The 16,032-nt window shown below is 43.4% G+C and overlaps 1 protein-coding gene across 1 annotated transcript in view; it reads left to right on the plus strand.

The window, feature by feature from the left end:
• The window catches only part of SYTL2 (synaptotagmin like 2), a 77,220-nt gene that overhangs the window by 22,580 nt on the left and 38,608 nt on the right, over nucleotides 1–16,032 (plus strand). The window contains 2 exon segments of the mRNA XM_082410108.1: nucleotides 7,472–7,623; nucleotides 9,949–10,084. Coding sequence (XP_082266234.1) covers nucleotides 7,472–7,623; nucleotides 9,949–10,084 — 288 coding nt within the window.

Raw genomic sequence — 16,032 nt, forward strand, 5'->3', positions numbered from 1 at the left:
CATGTGGACTTGGCCACAGGCAGGTCCAGGACTGAGTGACTGTGTGTGGGGTGCACAGATGGGCATGAGGTCCATAGCCTATGGACACCGACAGAGGCCCAACCCGTAACCTGCTCCACACAAAAGGAATGGAGCTCTGGCACCCTTTGCTTTAGGACTGATGGAACCTGGGTTGGTTCTGAGACTGTCTGCTCCTGGGCTGGTGGAACCATGACTAGGTCTCTGGTCTCTGAAAATGCTATTCCATGGGCTTTTGCTTTTCAGCCCGTCACCATCCCCCAGCTGTTTGTCTCTAGCTCTTCCATCAGAGTGATAGCCTGACAGCTCTGGAAAGATTTTTTGGGTCCATATCAGTCACTTTACAGATAATGAAGGAAAAGCCCAGAGAGGGGAAGTGACTTTCCCAGGGTCACACAGCTAGTCATTGCCAAAGCCATGTTAAGAAAAGCTCTTGGTCTACTGCTTTTCCTTCTGCCCCATGTTGCACACTGGTACTGCTTTTTCAGAAGAACAGTAAGGGCCCTAGCGCGGACCTTGAATCAAAACTTAGTGAGTTTGAATCCTATCCTCACCATTGATCAACTATGGTTCATTCAGCAAGTTACTTGACCTCTCTGAGCCTCAACTCAGAGACTGGGAATGACCCTAGTACCAAACTCAAAGAATTACAGTCAGGATTAAGTAAGATAATTCTTAATCTTCTTAGCACATAGTAGGTGATTGATACATTTTAATTCCCTTATTCACCACTCCACCTATGCCTCTAAAAAAGAACAGAATTCTCTGGTTAGTGGTCTGATTCCTTAGAAGGAAATTACTCCTAAAACTCTCAACTATTTAATACAGTGAAATTTAATCGAGTACTCATTAAGTCTAGGGAACTTCTCTGAACAAATGGAAGGAATTTTAGGGTAATTGAAACATGGTCTCAGTGCTCAAGGAATTTACCATTTAACCATTTAATGGATTATCAATTGCAAATTTAAAATCTCAATCTTGTTTCCCTAACATGATTTTACAATGCCCCAGTCCTCCTCCAAGTTAGTATATGGCTTTAGAAACATAAATTAGATAATTCTAATATTAGCCTAAGCAAAACATCATTAGAAAGGCAAATCTGCCACTAAAATTCAGACTGCTATTTCAAATGCTAATTGATTATGGGCTTTGGAGTATAACCCTCTTGTAGCCGTGAGGACATTACTAATGGATTATAGCACTGCTGCCCACTAAGACCAGACACTGCCTCAGAGTCCTTTTCAATATGGCTGTCGATGAGAGTTGGATTTAAATTGAAATCTGTTTGCCATTCCTGATTTATCCAGTGCTTTGACTTGTTCACATCCAGGCTCTTTCAGGGCACTTTGGAGATGATTTATCCTTTATGCTACCTCCCATCCTGATTTCATGGATGAGAAAATGAGTGTCAAACAGGGGAAGCGTCCAGTTCCCGAATCACTCAACCTGTTAATAGTAGAATGTGGATTTGAACCCAAGGGAATGTCTACTGTGGTATCTCGGGGGTTCAGTTAGAAGAAAGCAATTCCAGGTCACTGTCTTTCATGCTGCCTCCCTACCTGTACCACAGTGCTAGGCCCAGTTATTACCATGCCTCACCACCCAGCTTGCTTTCCTAACTACCAGCTGGAGACGTTTCACAAACCAACAGTGAAACAGACATCAGGATGGATTCTTTTCCTCTCTCCCTGCTGCCTCCTCCCTCTCTGTCCTCTGTTTTTAAAGAAACACCACCATACATACAGAGATGTAACTTTAGTCTCTTAGGGTTTGAAAATGACACACTCTAGAGGTGGCATTTCCTGTGCTTTGCATCACACTGCCAGCAGGAAATCATTGCCGCTGTGTGTCTGTACACCGCCAGCACCACGTTCCCCATACCATAAACACACAACCACATCTAGGGTGATGGGCGTTCTTGCAGTAGATACCATCTCAACCATGACCGCATCTTATGATCAGCTGCTGCCTTAAGACCTACTTTCTTTTAAACAAAGGCAGTTGTCATTGAAGAACTGCTTTCTAGGACCTCTGATGGCATTTTCCGTCAAAGCAAAGGGGAAAGGAACCAGCATTTGTCCAGGATTGACACCGTACACAGAGCTTCACATTTTCCCCTTTCGTCCGCACAGCAGCATACCTGAACCCACTCAACAAGGGGGAGGAAATAGAGTGGAGGAAGTTAAGTGCCCTGTAAGATTGAAACCTTGCTTATCCAACTACAAAGCCTGTGCTTCCCACACACAGTGCTGCCTCGCAGCAGATTGTGGGGATCTGTGGTGTGTCCACAGCACAAGTGATGCATGTTTCTTCTTGTTTTCCGCTGCAAAGAACTTTTGCAGTTTATTTCATTTTCACGTGTTTGTTTTCAGATTCTCTATCAAAGGTTGAATGCCTTTGTAGAAAGAGTGAAGTGTGATAGCCATCTTAGAAATCAAAATCATGTTCGGCTCTCTCAGGCAGGATGATGGGGCAGTGGAAAGAACGTCGGCTAGGAGTCAGGCTGGCTTCCGGTCCCAGCTCTGTGTGACCTTGGGCAAACCTCTTAAACTCTCTGGGCCTCATTTCATCTATAAAGTGAGGCCATTTGTAACTATCTAAGGTCCATTCAAAACAAACATTCTCTCATTCAAAACAGACATCTTAAGAGTACTTTCAAATCACAGAGTCTAACCATCTTGCCCAGAATATACTGAAAGGTTAAAAAAAAAAAATCTGGGAATGGATCAATCAACCTCTCTGGCCAGTCTGCTGATTCTTATTAGGCACAGCTGAGCAGATAATATCGACCAGGTCCTGCCTATGATGTTAGGCCTTTGCTTCATCATGATGAATAGCTAGAAGCTGGGGTGTGCTATGTGAGTACAAGCAGGAAGAATGTTGAAGGCAGGATGAAGGGCGCCACTGCTCTTCTGGCTTTCCTCTGAAAGTGCTCACACTCTCTCTGCACTGCAGGAGTTGACGTTAGCAGTTAGGGCTGTGGACTAAATTTTTTATGTACAATTCCAAGCATGTGCCTGATATATGATAGGGAATTAATGAACTGTTGAACGAAAAAATGAACAGATATGGCCTTCACCATACAGAGAAAGCAAGATGGCCATCTTTTGCAGTTGACTGAATTCTTTGTACATCATGGTGAAATTGTAAGGATTAAATGAGATGATGCATGTTAAGTCCACGCGTGAGGCCCAGCACCGAACACATGCTTTGTATGTATTAGCTGAAAGAATGGGGTGTGACCAGCATGTTCTGCCTGGAGGACCAACCGGACAGTGTCTTCTCTGGGTTGAGTGTTCTTCTGCCTTCACTTCTGCCCAGCAGCAGCCCATGGGTGTTTATTGAGCATCTTCTCTATCCTTAGCTCTCTACTAAGTACAACATGCACGTGTGGAGAGGATGGTAAGGTATAAAAAGTGTGAATGCCAAGAACTTACCTTTTTCCCACTTCAGCTGAATGGTACAACAACGAGAGAATCAAGTGCTAATTTGGTTGGTACAATTAGAGTTCAAGAAAAATGAGAGATCAATATGGGCTGGTAGAAAAGAGTTTATTTTATTTTTTATTTTAACTTTTTTATCGAAGTATAGTTGATTTACAATATTGTGTTTCATATTATATTAGTACTGCATTGTGATTCAGTATTTTTATAGATTATACTCCATTAAAAATTATTACAAGAGAATGGCTATAATTCCCTTGCTGTACAATATATCCTTGTTGCTTATCTATTTTATACATAGTACTTTATATTTCTTAGTCCACTACCCCTAATTTGCCCCTCCCCCATTCCCTCTCCCCTTTAGTAACCACCGGTTGGTTTTCTATGCCTGTGAGTCTATTTCTGTTTTGCATGTACATTCATTTGTATTATTTTCTTAGATTCCACAGGTAAGTAATATCATACAGAATTTATCTTTCTCTGACTTATTTCACTAAGCATAATATTCTCTAGGTACAGAGAAGATTTTAACAGCACCACCTAGATGGTGGGATTTCTTTTTTTTAATATACACCTTTATAAAACTTGGGCTTTGATGTCATACATATAGATTCATCTGTAAAATATTCCAAATGACTAAGCTAGAAAAAGAGATTGATTTACCCTAGTAGTGATTATCATGATAGGAAGTATATAAATAGCACTTACTGAATTTGAAAGAATTTCCTATTCTTTTGCAACTTTAAAAGAAATGAGCCAGAAACCCAACCTCAATTCTTTACTGTAATGGCTTTACTATGAAGGGCCACGTGCTTCAATGAGCCTGACTCACATGGCGCGTGCTCATTGTGCGCTGAAAGCTTAGTGGGATCAGAGGCTTGCAGACAGTCAGGCAGGAGCAGATCAAGAGTTGCATAAGGACCCTTACAAAGTGCCTTTCAGTTGAACAACAAAGATAAGTGAATAAATAATCTCATGAAGAGAAATTGGGAGTTGTTATGCTATGAGGGTTTGTGGTCTTCTTTAACATGATGGTGGCTGATGCCGTATTTCATCATGCTTTTCCCTAATCCACCAAGAGATGAGGTGGCCTGCCTCATTAGGAGAAGGCACTGCCATTGTGATGGAGCGTGGTTCACTTAACCCCAGAAGCGACAGGATCTCTCTTATCTCTTGTCTTTACTCAGACTGAGCTGGCTGCTGAGCATTTATTTGTTAACTGATTTATTCACTCAACAGTTTCTGGGTATCAGCTCTGTGCCAGGCTCTGTGCTGGATGCTGGTGTTACAAAGGTGATTATGAGTTAGTCCTTGCCTTCAAGGAGTTTGCAGAGTTCACAGATTATTTGTAAGACAGATGTGCAAATAGATCACTGGAACACTGTGGTGAGTGCTGTTGTGGAGAAGCTGTGGGAGCATGGAGAAGGGCAAGCCACACGGTGCCCTCAAGGATCAGGGAAGGCTTCCCTGGGGGGGTGCTACCTAGATCTGAGGGATGAGGGGCCACGTGCTGGATAGAGAAGTGAGGGAAAGACATCTGGAGAGAATTCACATTTATTGGTTTCTTACCAGGATCCGGGCACTGTTAGGTACTTTCAGGTAAATACCACATTTAATCATCCCAGAAGTCCTGCAGAGTAGGTCTTATTTTCCCCTATCTTTATAAACAAGGAGACTGAAGCTTAGAGGGGTTCAGTAACTTGCCAAAGATCACATTTAGGAAGGGTCACAACTGGGATTTGGACCTAATTTGGGGAGACATCAAAGTCCATAGTCTTTCTGCCACACCTTTCTGCCCTTAATGTCTACAGAGGTCATGTAAGAGCAGTGTGGAGATCAGTAAGAGGTCTAGTGTGCTGGCACGTGGGGGAGCATGGGAGCAAGTGCTGGAAAATGAATCTGAACAGGTATCCTGAAGCCAGGTGGTCAGGGACCTCATATGATATCCCTTCACTCCAAAAGCGCTGAATAAACACCCACTGTTTTCCAGACACCAAGCAAAGCTATATTGAGTACAGGCCCTGCCCCTAGGGGCTCACTGTCTAGTCAAGGAGAGCTGGAAGGACTTCTCTTTTCTGGAATTGAACTTGAATGTGATCCTTTTGGGAAGAGAAGGCAAAAGCTCCACCAGCAGCTCAGGGTGGATTTTTTGCTGTGCTGAAAAGCTAGGCAATGGTTCCACATATAAGCGATATCATATGATATTTGTTTTTCTCTGTCTGACTTAACTTCACTCAGTATGACAATCTCTAGGTCCATCCATGTTGCTGCAAATGACACTATTTCGTTCTTTTTATGGCTGAATAATATTCCATTGTATGTAGGTACCACATCTTCTTTATCCATTCCTCTGCTGATGGACATTTAGGTTGCTTCCATGTCCTGGCTATTGTAAATATACACACTACTGTATATAAAATAGATAACTAATAAGGACCTACTGTATGGCACAGGGAACTCAATACTCTGTATAACCTATATGGGATGTATGTGTATGTATAACTGAATCACTTTGCTGTACAGTAGAAACTAACACACCATTTTAAATCAACTATACTCCAGTAAAAAATTTTTTTAAAAAACAGAAAATTTAGGCAATGGGAAACCATTAGAAACATTTTATAAGAACCATGACCTCTCTGGTGATTCAGAACCATGAGATGAAGACACGTCCCTGTCTGGATTTGGTGATGGGCTCTCACAGCAAGGTGTGCCCAAGGGTTGTGATTGGACATGTTTGGCATAGGGTCACTTCTTTCTAGGTAACTGGGGGAGGAGAGGAGTTTCCAGCAGAGAGTGGGGCTCTGGCTGGAAAGACTCTCTGCAGGCACACTTGGGAGAGAGAAAACGTACTTGCCAGAACCCAGGTAAATGCCCCTCCTGCCTTCCCCATTCCCAGGTAGGCCTGCGTGCAACCCTCACACACAGCCCTGCCACCACCTTGGGTGTGGCCGCCATACACGTTCTCTGGCTAAAACACTTAGATTGGCTACTTTAGGAAGCGTGCATATTGGCTCGAACGACAATCATAAAACCCTCTTGGATTTTGTAGCACATTACCCTCCAAGAGTTCAAAGTCCCCTTAAGGCTTTTATTCCACTTTATTGTAAGTACAGCTCTATCAAAAAGAAAAGATAGATTTTTTGATTCTCATTTTATTGACGTGGATAGAGAGATGCAGAGATTATAAGACTTGTCATGTAGAACAGTGTTTTCCCCTCCACTGTAAATGAGGGAGATCTTAGGGGGGTGGTACTTGGTTTGTTCTTTAGGTTTTAACTTTTCAGTGAGCATGAATGACGTGGAACCCTTCGATGCAGTATCTGCACAAATGGAATTTATGTCTGCCTCCACTCCCCACCCCGTATAAATATGATCTTTCCTGATCCCAGCCAGTCTTGTTGAATTCATTTCCCTAACATTAAGAACCAGGGACCTCATGCACTGTCCCCCACAGGCTTCCAGGAAAGTCTCTGATAAGCTCATTTCAGTGAAATGGCAAGAACTGATGAACCGTTAATTTCCTCACCAGTTATTCACTGAGTGTTTATTAGGTGCCAGGCATGTGCAAAGGGTGGTCTGCATGCATTAGCTAATTTAATCCTCATAGCAACCCCGTCAGGTGGGTTACTATTATTAACCCCTTTTTAAAGATGAGGAAACCAAAGCTTAGGGAAGCTTAATATGTCATCTTTCTCTGGGGTATTTACATTTGAACAGTGAACAGCAAGCCTGCAGCCAAAAAGTGAATTTGCTCTTGAGAAATTTCAGGCATCATCTGGGGATCATGGCTTAAATCTTTGAATTTTTAAAAAGTGTTGGCCTTGGCTTCTCTGACCTTTCAGTCAAAGCATACATTTGTTAGTCATCTGGGAGGTTTGTAGGATCTTGTAAGATATTGAGAACTTCATTTTGGCTGTTTGTTTGCAGATTTCTTTATGCAGTGTCATAATAAACTCATTTATTTACTGTGGGTTCTTAGCAAAGTAAAGCTTTTTTTTCTTTTGTAGACATTTGCCTGAAAAAATTAAGGATGACCAGCAGCTGAGGAATATGAGTGGCCAATGGTTTTATGAAGCCAAGGCAAAAAGGCACAGAGACAAAATCCACGGAGCAGATATCATCAGAGCGTCCATGAGAAAGAAGAGGCACCAGGGAGCAGGTGAGTTGATTGGGCTAGTACATTTAGAGCCAGCATTTGTTTGGGAGAAGGAGTCCTTGGGAGAAAGGAAGGGTGTCAGAATCGTTACTGAAATCTGCAGCGGGAAATCATTAAGGGGTGTGCTTTGCATAATGTATAGTTCTCTAGGTCGTAATCTTCTTGCCCTGGGTTTGGATGGATGAAGGCAGGGCTAAGTGACTTATTGTGGTGAAGAAGGACGAGGGAAGCCCTTTAGATGCCATGTTGAATTGGAGTAGCCTAGACAATTGGGGGTTATAAGGGATCCACCACCTCCTCTTTCTTTGGCTTTTAACTCTGAAAATTCAGAACCTTTTCTCCTGAGTAGGGTGACAGGAAGAGATTAGCCTCCCTGTTCAATGACCTTGACACCTGGTACTTCTTTAAAAACCAAGTACATCATTTAAGGGACTGTAAAGACAGCATTTTGAGGGCTTCTTTAGAATTCTGTTGAGTTCATCAAATATTAACCGGGTGCCTTCTCTCTAACTCTGCACTAGCCAGTATAAACCTTTATCCCTAAGAACAGCCACTGTCTAGTTCTAGCCTGTACTCAGTAAGGAAAATAGCTGTCACCTCTTCAGTATCTAATATATGATAGGCGTTTAGTCCCTATTATTTCTAATTGTAGTAGCAATCTTGTAAGGTAGGTATTACTATCCCCATTCTATATGTGGGGTATGTGAAGTTCAGAGAAGTGAAGTAACTTGTCCAAGGTCATATAGTTGGCAAATGACAGCTCCGGGATTTCAGTCTTTTGGACTCAGAGCCACGCTCCTTACAGATGAGGGCTGACCTCTTATGATATGCTGTGCATTGCTCACAGCCTTCTTGATTTCCAAAACCACCCAGACCTTCAGAAATCTTGAAGGGTGCAAGTTAGTACTGTAGACTCCGTTTTGCAGCTGAAGAAAATAGACTCATGTGTAAAGAGACCTATGGATGTGAGTATTTGGAAATTGGGAGCCCTTATATTGCTTCATCTTCTTAACACTGATGAAAGTATTCCTGGCACTTACTGGCTATGTGGCCTTAGGCAAGTTTCTTGAACCCTTTGATCCTCAATTTCCAAATCTGTAAACTTGGAAAATAGTTCCCTCCTCATAGGAAAATGCATGCAAAAGACTCAGCACTATGCCTGGCACTCAGTCATCACTCAGTTGATGCTAATTATCTAAGCGGTTCAGGTAAAGAGTTCTGGGTGTTCAGACGCAAAAGAGGTTATTTCCTGAAGAGGGATCACAGAGGTTTTAAGGGGGCCCTGGCATCTGAGCTGGCTATTAAGGAAGATGCAGAATTTGGATGTGTAGAGATTGGGGAGGAGGAGGCAGTGGAGAGGGGCATTCCAGAATAGAAGCACTTGTTCCCCTTCGTGTCCCAGAACCCAGCCTCAAGTTGGGCCCATTGTAGCTGTTCAGTAAATACTTGGTAATGATGGTGTGTCTGTCCCAGTGAGGACTCCCTGCCCTGAGCGTCCCCTGGCCATACACATTTGGTCCTGACCCCAGTTCAGGTCAGAATCACCTAGGGCAGTCGGAATTTTGCTTTAGTCATCTCTGCACATTTAAATGTGCACCCATGGTCTCTGGAGACTGTACTTGTAGGGAGGTAACAACATGGGAATCTACTGACTTCTCTTGCAGATGTAATTTTTTTTTTAATTACATGATTTCTTTTATTTTTATTTTATTTATTTATTTGTTTTTTTATTTATTTATTTTTGGCCGCGTTGGGTCTTCGTTGCTGAGCGCGGGCTTTCTCTAGTTGCGGCAAGCGGGGGCTCCTCTTCATTGTGGAGCACGGGCTCTAGGCGCGTGGGCTTCAGTAGTTGTGGCACATGGGCTCAGTAGTTGTGGCATGCGGGCTCAGTAGTTGTGTTGTGCAGGCTTAGTTGCTCTGAGGCATGTGGGATCTTCCCGGACCAGGGCTCGAACCCGTGTCCCCTGCATTGGCAGGCGGATTCTTAACCACTGCGCCACCAAGGAAGTCCTGCATGATTTCTTTTAATTTTCACAAGTGTCTTCTTTTTAAGGAGAGGAAAATTAGGCTCATAGAGCTCAAAAAACTTTCCCTCTGCCTCAGAGCAACTTAGTAATATAACTAGGTCTTGTATACAGGTCTTTGTGTTTTGACTCCTCTTGCAGATGCAATTCTGATACCAAGTACTCAGACTCATTAGTGACTACCTGGGCACTCAGGGGAGGCCTGATGTTCAGGTTCCAGCCTTCAGTGATAAGAGCTGATATGAGAGTTGTAGGTCGTGGAGGTAATAGATAACCTTCTTGTCTTTATCGTTTCCTGTTTCAGCTGAGCAAAGTAAGGACAGAGCAAACAGGGCAAAGGAAAGCTGGGTGAATAATGTCAACAAAGATGCTTTCCTCCCCCCAGAGCTAACCGGTGTTGTAGAAGAGCCAGAAGAAGACGTAGCGCCTGCAAGCCCAAGGTAAGACTGAGCTCATGGGGAGAGCTGCTGCATGTGGGATTCATGGCTTGGTCCTGCTGTGTGAATGCAAATGCCAGACAGGTCTCATGGGCATGGGAAGGGGGCATATATGAGAGAATTCTGGGCCCTGATGTGGACAAAGCCTGCGCAGTACTCTTTCTCAGCTTCCAGAATTTCTAACAGATCTGCATAGTAAATAAAACTAAAATGTTAAGTGGTGATTTCTTCCAGCACCAACAAGAGCTGTTTTTTATTTGTGCTAAGGATATCTCCATAGAGTAAGTGAAGAGGTACTCCAAAATGAATGTAGGGCAATAAGTCATTTCAGGAAAGAGATGAATGATGATCAAATTGTAACAGCTTGGTACAGTAGAAGGAGCTCAAGCACAGGAACCAGGCAGACGTGAATTCAAATCCTGAATACGCCACTTATTAGCCATTTGACCATGGGCAAGTCATTTAATCTCTCTGAATCTCTTTTCCTAACTATAGATAGGAATCATACTATATAGGAAAGGTTATGGTGAGAATCAGTGGTAACGTACGTAGAATACCTGCAAATGGTAGGCACTCAATAGATGTCTCTTAAGGATGCAGATTGTCCTCAATATTTCAGTCTTGATTTTTTGTGTTTTCCATACATTTTTATCATCTGGCCAATCAAAGCGTACATTTGTACAGTACATGGTTCCTGTGATATAGCTGATTATGGGGTTACGTTGCCACAGACCTTTTGGAACCATGATGATTTGCTTTTAGGTATTTAAGGATCTTCCCATTGGTGTCTGTCCCTTGGCAGTATAGTTGTTACCCTTTGGTGGGAGGGCAATTGCATTTTATCTCTACTTCCTCAGTGAAGACAGCTCAATTCAGAGTCTCCAACTGGAATGAAGTCAATGAATTTGCTAGTGGGACAGTCAGTGAGCCAGGATCCAAGGCTGAGGCACCTGGGGAATAGGGATGTTTCCAACATAATTTACAGGTGAGGGAGAGGGTCTATCCTGTAGGCACCAACTGGCATTTCAGAGTCAAATATAAGTAAAGTTATGTCACATGGATAATGGAATACTGATTCTATTGTTTCCCATTAGTTATCCATTTCCCTTTTGGAGAGGACTTGCTTTGTTTTCCTGGGTGGTAGGTGGCACTATTTCCCCTCTAGGATGATTTGTAATGTCCTGTTATGTCTGTAGAGGCCATGTCAGCTAGAGGTTGAAACACCTTAACAGTAGCTGCGAATTGACTCTGTGACCTTGCACTAGAAGTGACTTAACTTCTTGGGCTGTTATTTCCTCAGCTGTAAAATGGGAATGAAATAGTTTGCTAGCAGGATTGTTGAGACTCTAATTAGCAAGTACATGTAGAATTCCTAACACATAGTTCATAGAGCATAGTAGTTGCTCAATGAATGGAAGTGTGGGCTCTCACATACATACAGGTATTTCAGGGAGCTCAGGAAAGGATGTGGAGAACACGTTACCTCTTTCTCCTTGTGACTCCCCATGTACCAGCTGCCTGCAACTTCCCTAATGGGATGAAGGCCTTCCTTCCTTCCATAGAGCAAATGGAGACCTTAAATATTAGAAACTCTGGGAGTGAGAACACAGGCATTTAGATTCCCCTTCAAGGAACTGAGAGCAGCTCCTAAGAGCTGGGTTTGAAGGGGAAACCAGAGCACTGACTGAGGGAAGAGGGGGACAAGAGAAGATTTGGGGGTGTCAGACACAAACTTAGCTCATTGTACTCTTTTATCTGGGTCAGACTTCCTGTCCTTCTCCCAGGAACTCGTTTCATCTCAAAGGGCCTAAGGGACCGAGGTGCCACTGCCCTTAGAGCATATAGTGTCCACATTTGCATCTCCATCGTTTGCTGCATTTCTCGCGTGACCTCAGAAGAGTCTTTCGGGTTTCATCTGTATGTACATCAGAACTAAGCTGCCTCACCAGGATGTTATGAGACTGAATGAAATGAGGTATGGGAACCACTTAGCATTTCTCAGGAAGAAAGAAGATTGGCAATTTGCAGGTGGCCTTATAATTATGTTATTATAACATAGATGAGGTAGGTTGAGAAGGCAGGAGTAAAAATGTTAGATGTATCCAGCATGCTTTGCTCATTACGTGGCACGGGTGGTAATCACCCAGAACTGTAGAAGGAGCTGTTGTTTAGTTCCTCCTTTCCGTGTCAGAAACTACTGCTTTACTCAGTATCAGGTTCCAGCATGTTTTTCACCTATACTTTAACATTTGGGAACTGGGTGTGTTAAGTATATTTTGGGGCCTGTACTTTTAGACTAAGTGAACTTCAATAGAATGACTCAATACCTGTCAATATTTTGTTAGCCAGGAGTCAGGAGTTGGGGAGTGTGAGCCAACAGTGACTGGATATTGGAGCTTCTGAAGGAGTTTTTTCTTTTTTCTTTTCTTTTTTTTAACATCTTTATTGGAGTATAATTGCTTTACAGTGGTGTGTTAGTTTCTGCTTTATAACAAAGTGAATCAGTTATACATATACATATGTTCCCATATCTCTACCCTCTTGCTTCTCCCTCCCTCCACCCTCCCTATCCCACCCCTCTAGGTGGTCACAAAGCACTGAGCTGATCTCCCTGTGCTATGCGGCTGGTTCCCACTAGCTATCTATTTTACGCTTGGTAGTGTATATATGTCCATGCCACTCTCTCACCCTGTCACATCTTACCCCTCCCCCTCCCCATATCCTCAAGTCCATTCTCTAGTAGGTCTGTGTCTGTATTCCCGTCTTGCCTAATAAGCTCTGGGGGCAAGAGTCCTTCTTCCGTTGTGGACACAATTCTGTGGGCTTCTGCCTGTGAATAGTTAAAACACTGTGGGTATTCAGTGTGTATTCAAGCATGGGAAGCTATCTGCGTTATTTTGGAACTCATCTTTGTTTGCACCTGTAGCACGGGGAAGCAGAGAGAGGTTTGATGAACAGAGCAGCAGAGAATGAGGTTCCCTTTCGAGTGGCAAAGAAAACTCCAAGTGATCCCAGTTCTAGTTCTGGTTACTGGTTGTCAGCATGGTAGTATTGGCGCACACGGTGGTAAAGGGCCAGTGTTTTGGGGTTTTAAAAAAAAGGCATAGCATATTTTTGAATTTGCTTCACTCAATCCCTAAGCAATTTCTTCATGTGTTTGTTGATGTGTTGAAGCCTCATTGAATGTAATACGTGTTAGCACAGCGCTGGGTACTGGGCATGGGCACAGCATTAGCTGCCAAGGAGAAAGGGAGACATCAACAATCCAAAGGGAGAAATCAACAACAAAAAACACAGGGGGAAAAAAAGAAAAACACTTGCAAAATTTGCTTCTGGGGCTTCCCTGGTGGCACAGTGGTTGAGAATCTGCCTGCTAATGCAGGGGACACGGGTTCGAGCCCTGGTCTGGGAAGATCCCACATGCCGCGGAGCAACTGGGCCCATGAGCCACAACTACTGAGCCTGCGCGTTTGGAGCCTGTGCTCCGCAATAAAAGAGGTCACGATAGTGAGGCCCGTGCACCGCGATGAAGAGTGGGCCCCGCTTGCCGCAGCTAGAGAAAGCCCTCGCACAGAAACGAAGACCCAACACAGCCATAAATAAATAAATAAATAATTATTAAAAAAAAAAAATTTGCTTCTGATTCCAGACACAGTTAATATTTAAGCTGAAAAATACCTCAGAAGAGGGTACGTCTGGTGTTATTTTTAACTGCTTTATTTATTTTTTAATTTTTTGGTCGTGCCACAAGGCTTGTGGGATCTTAGTTCCCCGACCAGGGATCACACCCGTGGCCCCTGCGGTGGAAGCTCGGAGTCCTAACCACTGAACTGCCAGGGAATTCATTTTTAACTGCTTTAAAGGGAAAGGCTAGTTAAGGTTCAAAAGCTTTAAAAGTTGCTGCATGTACTTGGAAACATTTTACGGCTAGGCATAGAGGCAGATAGACTGTCCCACTGCCCACGTGGTGTACTTCTAAGACTGCTATAAAGCCCTCCCTCTTCCCCAGATGTCCCTACCACGGTACCTAACGTTATTCTTCTTTTTAGTTAAGTCTTCAAAGACTTGTATTAAAATGCAAACACTTTTAGGAGGGGAACCCTAACAGTAGTTTCGTAGTCTAATATTTTAATAATCTTCTTACCGAAGTAAACCCATTTTGGCTAAGTGCTACATCTAGTATTGCAGGTAGTTTTTGAAGGGTACCTGAGGGAAGAAATTACAGAGCTCAAGGTGTGAACCTTGGCTTGCTGTACAGTTTTAAGAACTCATCACGTGGAATGTATTGACTATCTTATATACGCAGGACACACCCTGAGAATAGAAATCTGATCCCTCTGAGAGGGATTCTAAGAAACAAAAGACACAGTATCTGGCTATAAAGAGACTGTATTCTCTTAGGAAAAATAATGCTTCCGTATATGAATATCTGATCACATGATAACAAATAGTACCAGGCAGGGAGCAAATCCCCATCCCAAGGTACCAATAAAATGTGCTATAAGACTTGAGACAAGGAGACCCACTTCCAGCTAAGCTGATAGGTGACCAGCATCACAAGGGAGGTGAGATTTGGACTGGGCTTGGAGGTGATAGTGAGGATTTGGGTCAAGAGAGTAGAGCAAACACTTGAGGGGTGGGCTGGGGATAGGTTGGGGGAGACAGCAAAGAGGGACAGTGAGTCATGTTTGGCATGAGGGTCAACAGGAAGGCGGAGTGGGAGGGTACAGTGGGGCAGATGGTGGAGCGTCTCCAGTTCCTTCCTGAGGAGTTCAGACTTCAACTTCATTGCACAGGCCTTGAGGATCCGGGAAAGGTAACGCGCAGAAGAGGGACATGATCAAAGTTCTGTTTTAGACCATTCCAGCTTAGAGGTGGAATGCTGAATGGATTAGAGAGGTGGAACTTTGGTGTCAGGAGGTCGGATATGAGGCTAATACAGATGACAGAAATAAAGGAGGAATCAGTAGGGGTGGAAAGGAAGTGACAGAAGTGAGAGTCACTGGAAAGGAAGAAATCGCCCAGACTTCACTCCAGTCTTCTTGCCATAAACCACTGCTTTACTCGTGTGAGAACTCAGAGGCAGTAGAGCCTAGCCATTACAATGATTGTCTTTGGAGTCAGGGTCAGACACACCTGGTGCAAATCCCCAGCTCTTTCACTGACTTAACCTCTCCAAGCCTCAGTTTTCTCGCTAGTGAAATGCGGAGAAGGATACATACCTCACAGGGATGTTGCAAAGATCAACTGAGAATACGATGGTTGCTGTATTGATGGTTGTGCGATAAAAGACAGGCAAACAAAACATTGTTGCATTCCTCAAGAGAAGCAAAGCCAGAGCTTAACTGAGGAAGTAACTATATTTTCAGAGACAGTGTGAGGCATAAGACTCTTGTTTTATTTTTTTCTAGTAAGCAGACTTGTGAACTGTACTTAATCAAGTATCTCACCCTCATCCCATTTCCCGCCAATCCTAACCACAAGGTAACCCAGTGAATACTGTATGTTTCTGGTGTTTGATCGTGTGCTCTGAATACCTCATTTCTTCTTGTCTTTTGATTTCTGAATAGCAGGAACAAAGACATTTTGTTTAAAACCTAAATAATGTGCCTCATTGTAATTTGGCAAACAACATAGATATTTTAAAAAACCATGGCACCTGTGTGCTGCTGCCTTCCCTGGCACTGGCTCAGTTGGCCTTCAGTTGTTCAGTCGTTCACCAGTTGTGTACCAGGCACTGTACAAGGCATCATGGGGAATAGAAAGAAGGTCAGGATACTCTTTAAGGAGCTCCCAGTTTACTATGAGAGATAAGGTATGTATGCACAGAATGACGTTGCATAGCAGACATGAAATCCATAGCTGCATAGAGTTTAGTAGAGAGAGACTGGTTTCATCTCTGGGCAGGAGGGAACAACATGATATGCAATGTGGACAGTTGTGGGCCTGGT

Source organism: Balaenoptera physalus (genome assembly GCF_965194825.1).
Source record: "Balaenoptera physalus genome assembly, chromosome: 10".
Classification (NCBI taxonomy): domain Eukaryota; kingdom Metazoa; phylum Chordata; class Mammalia; order Artiodactyla; family Balaenopteridae; genus Balaenoptera; species Balaenoptera physalus.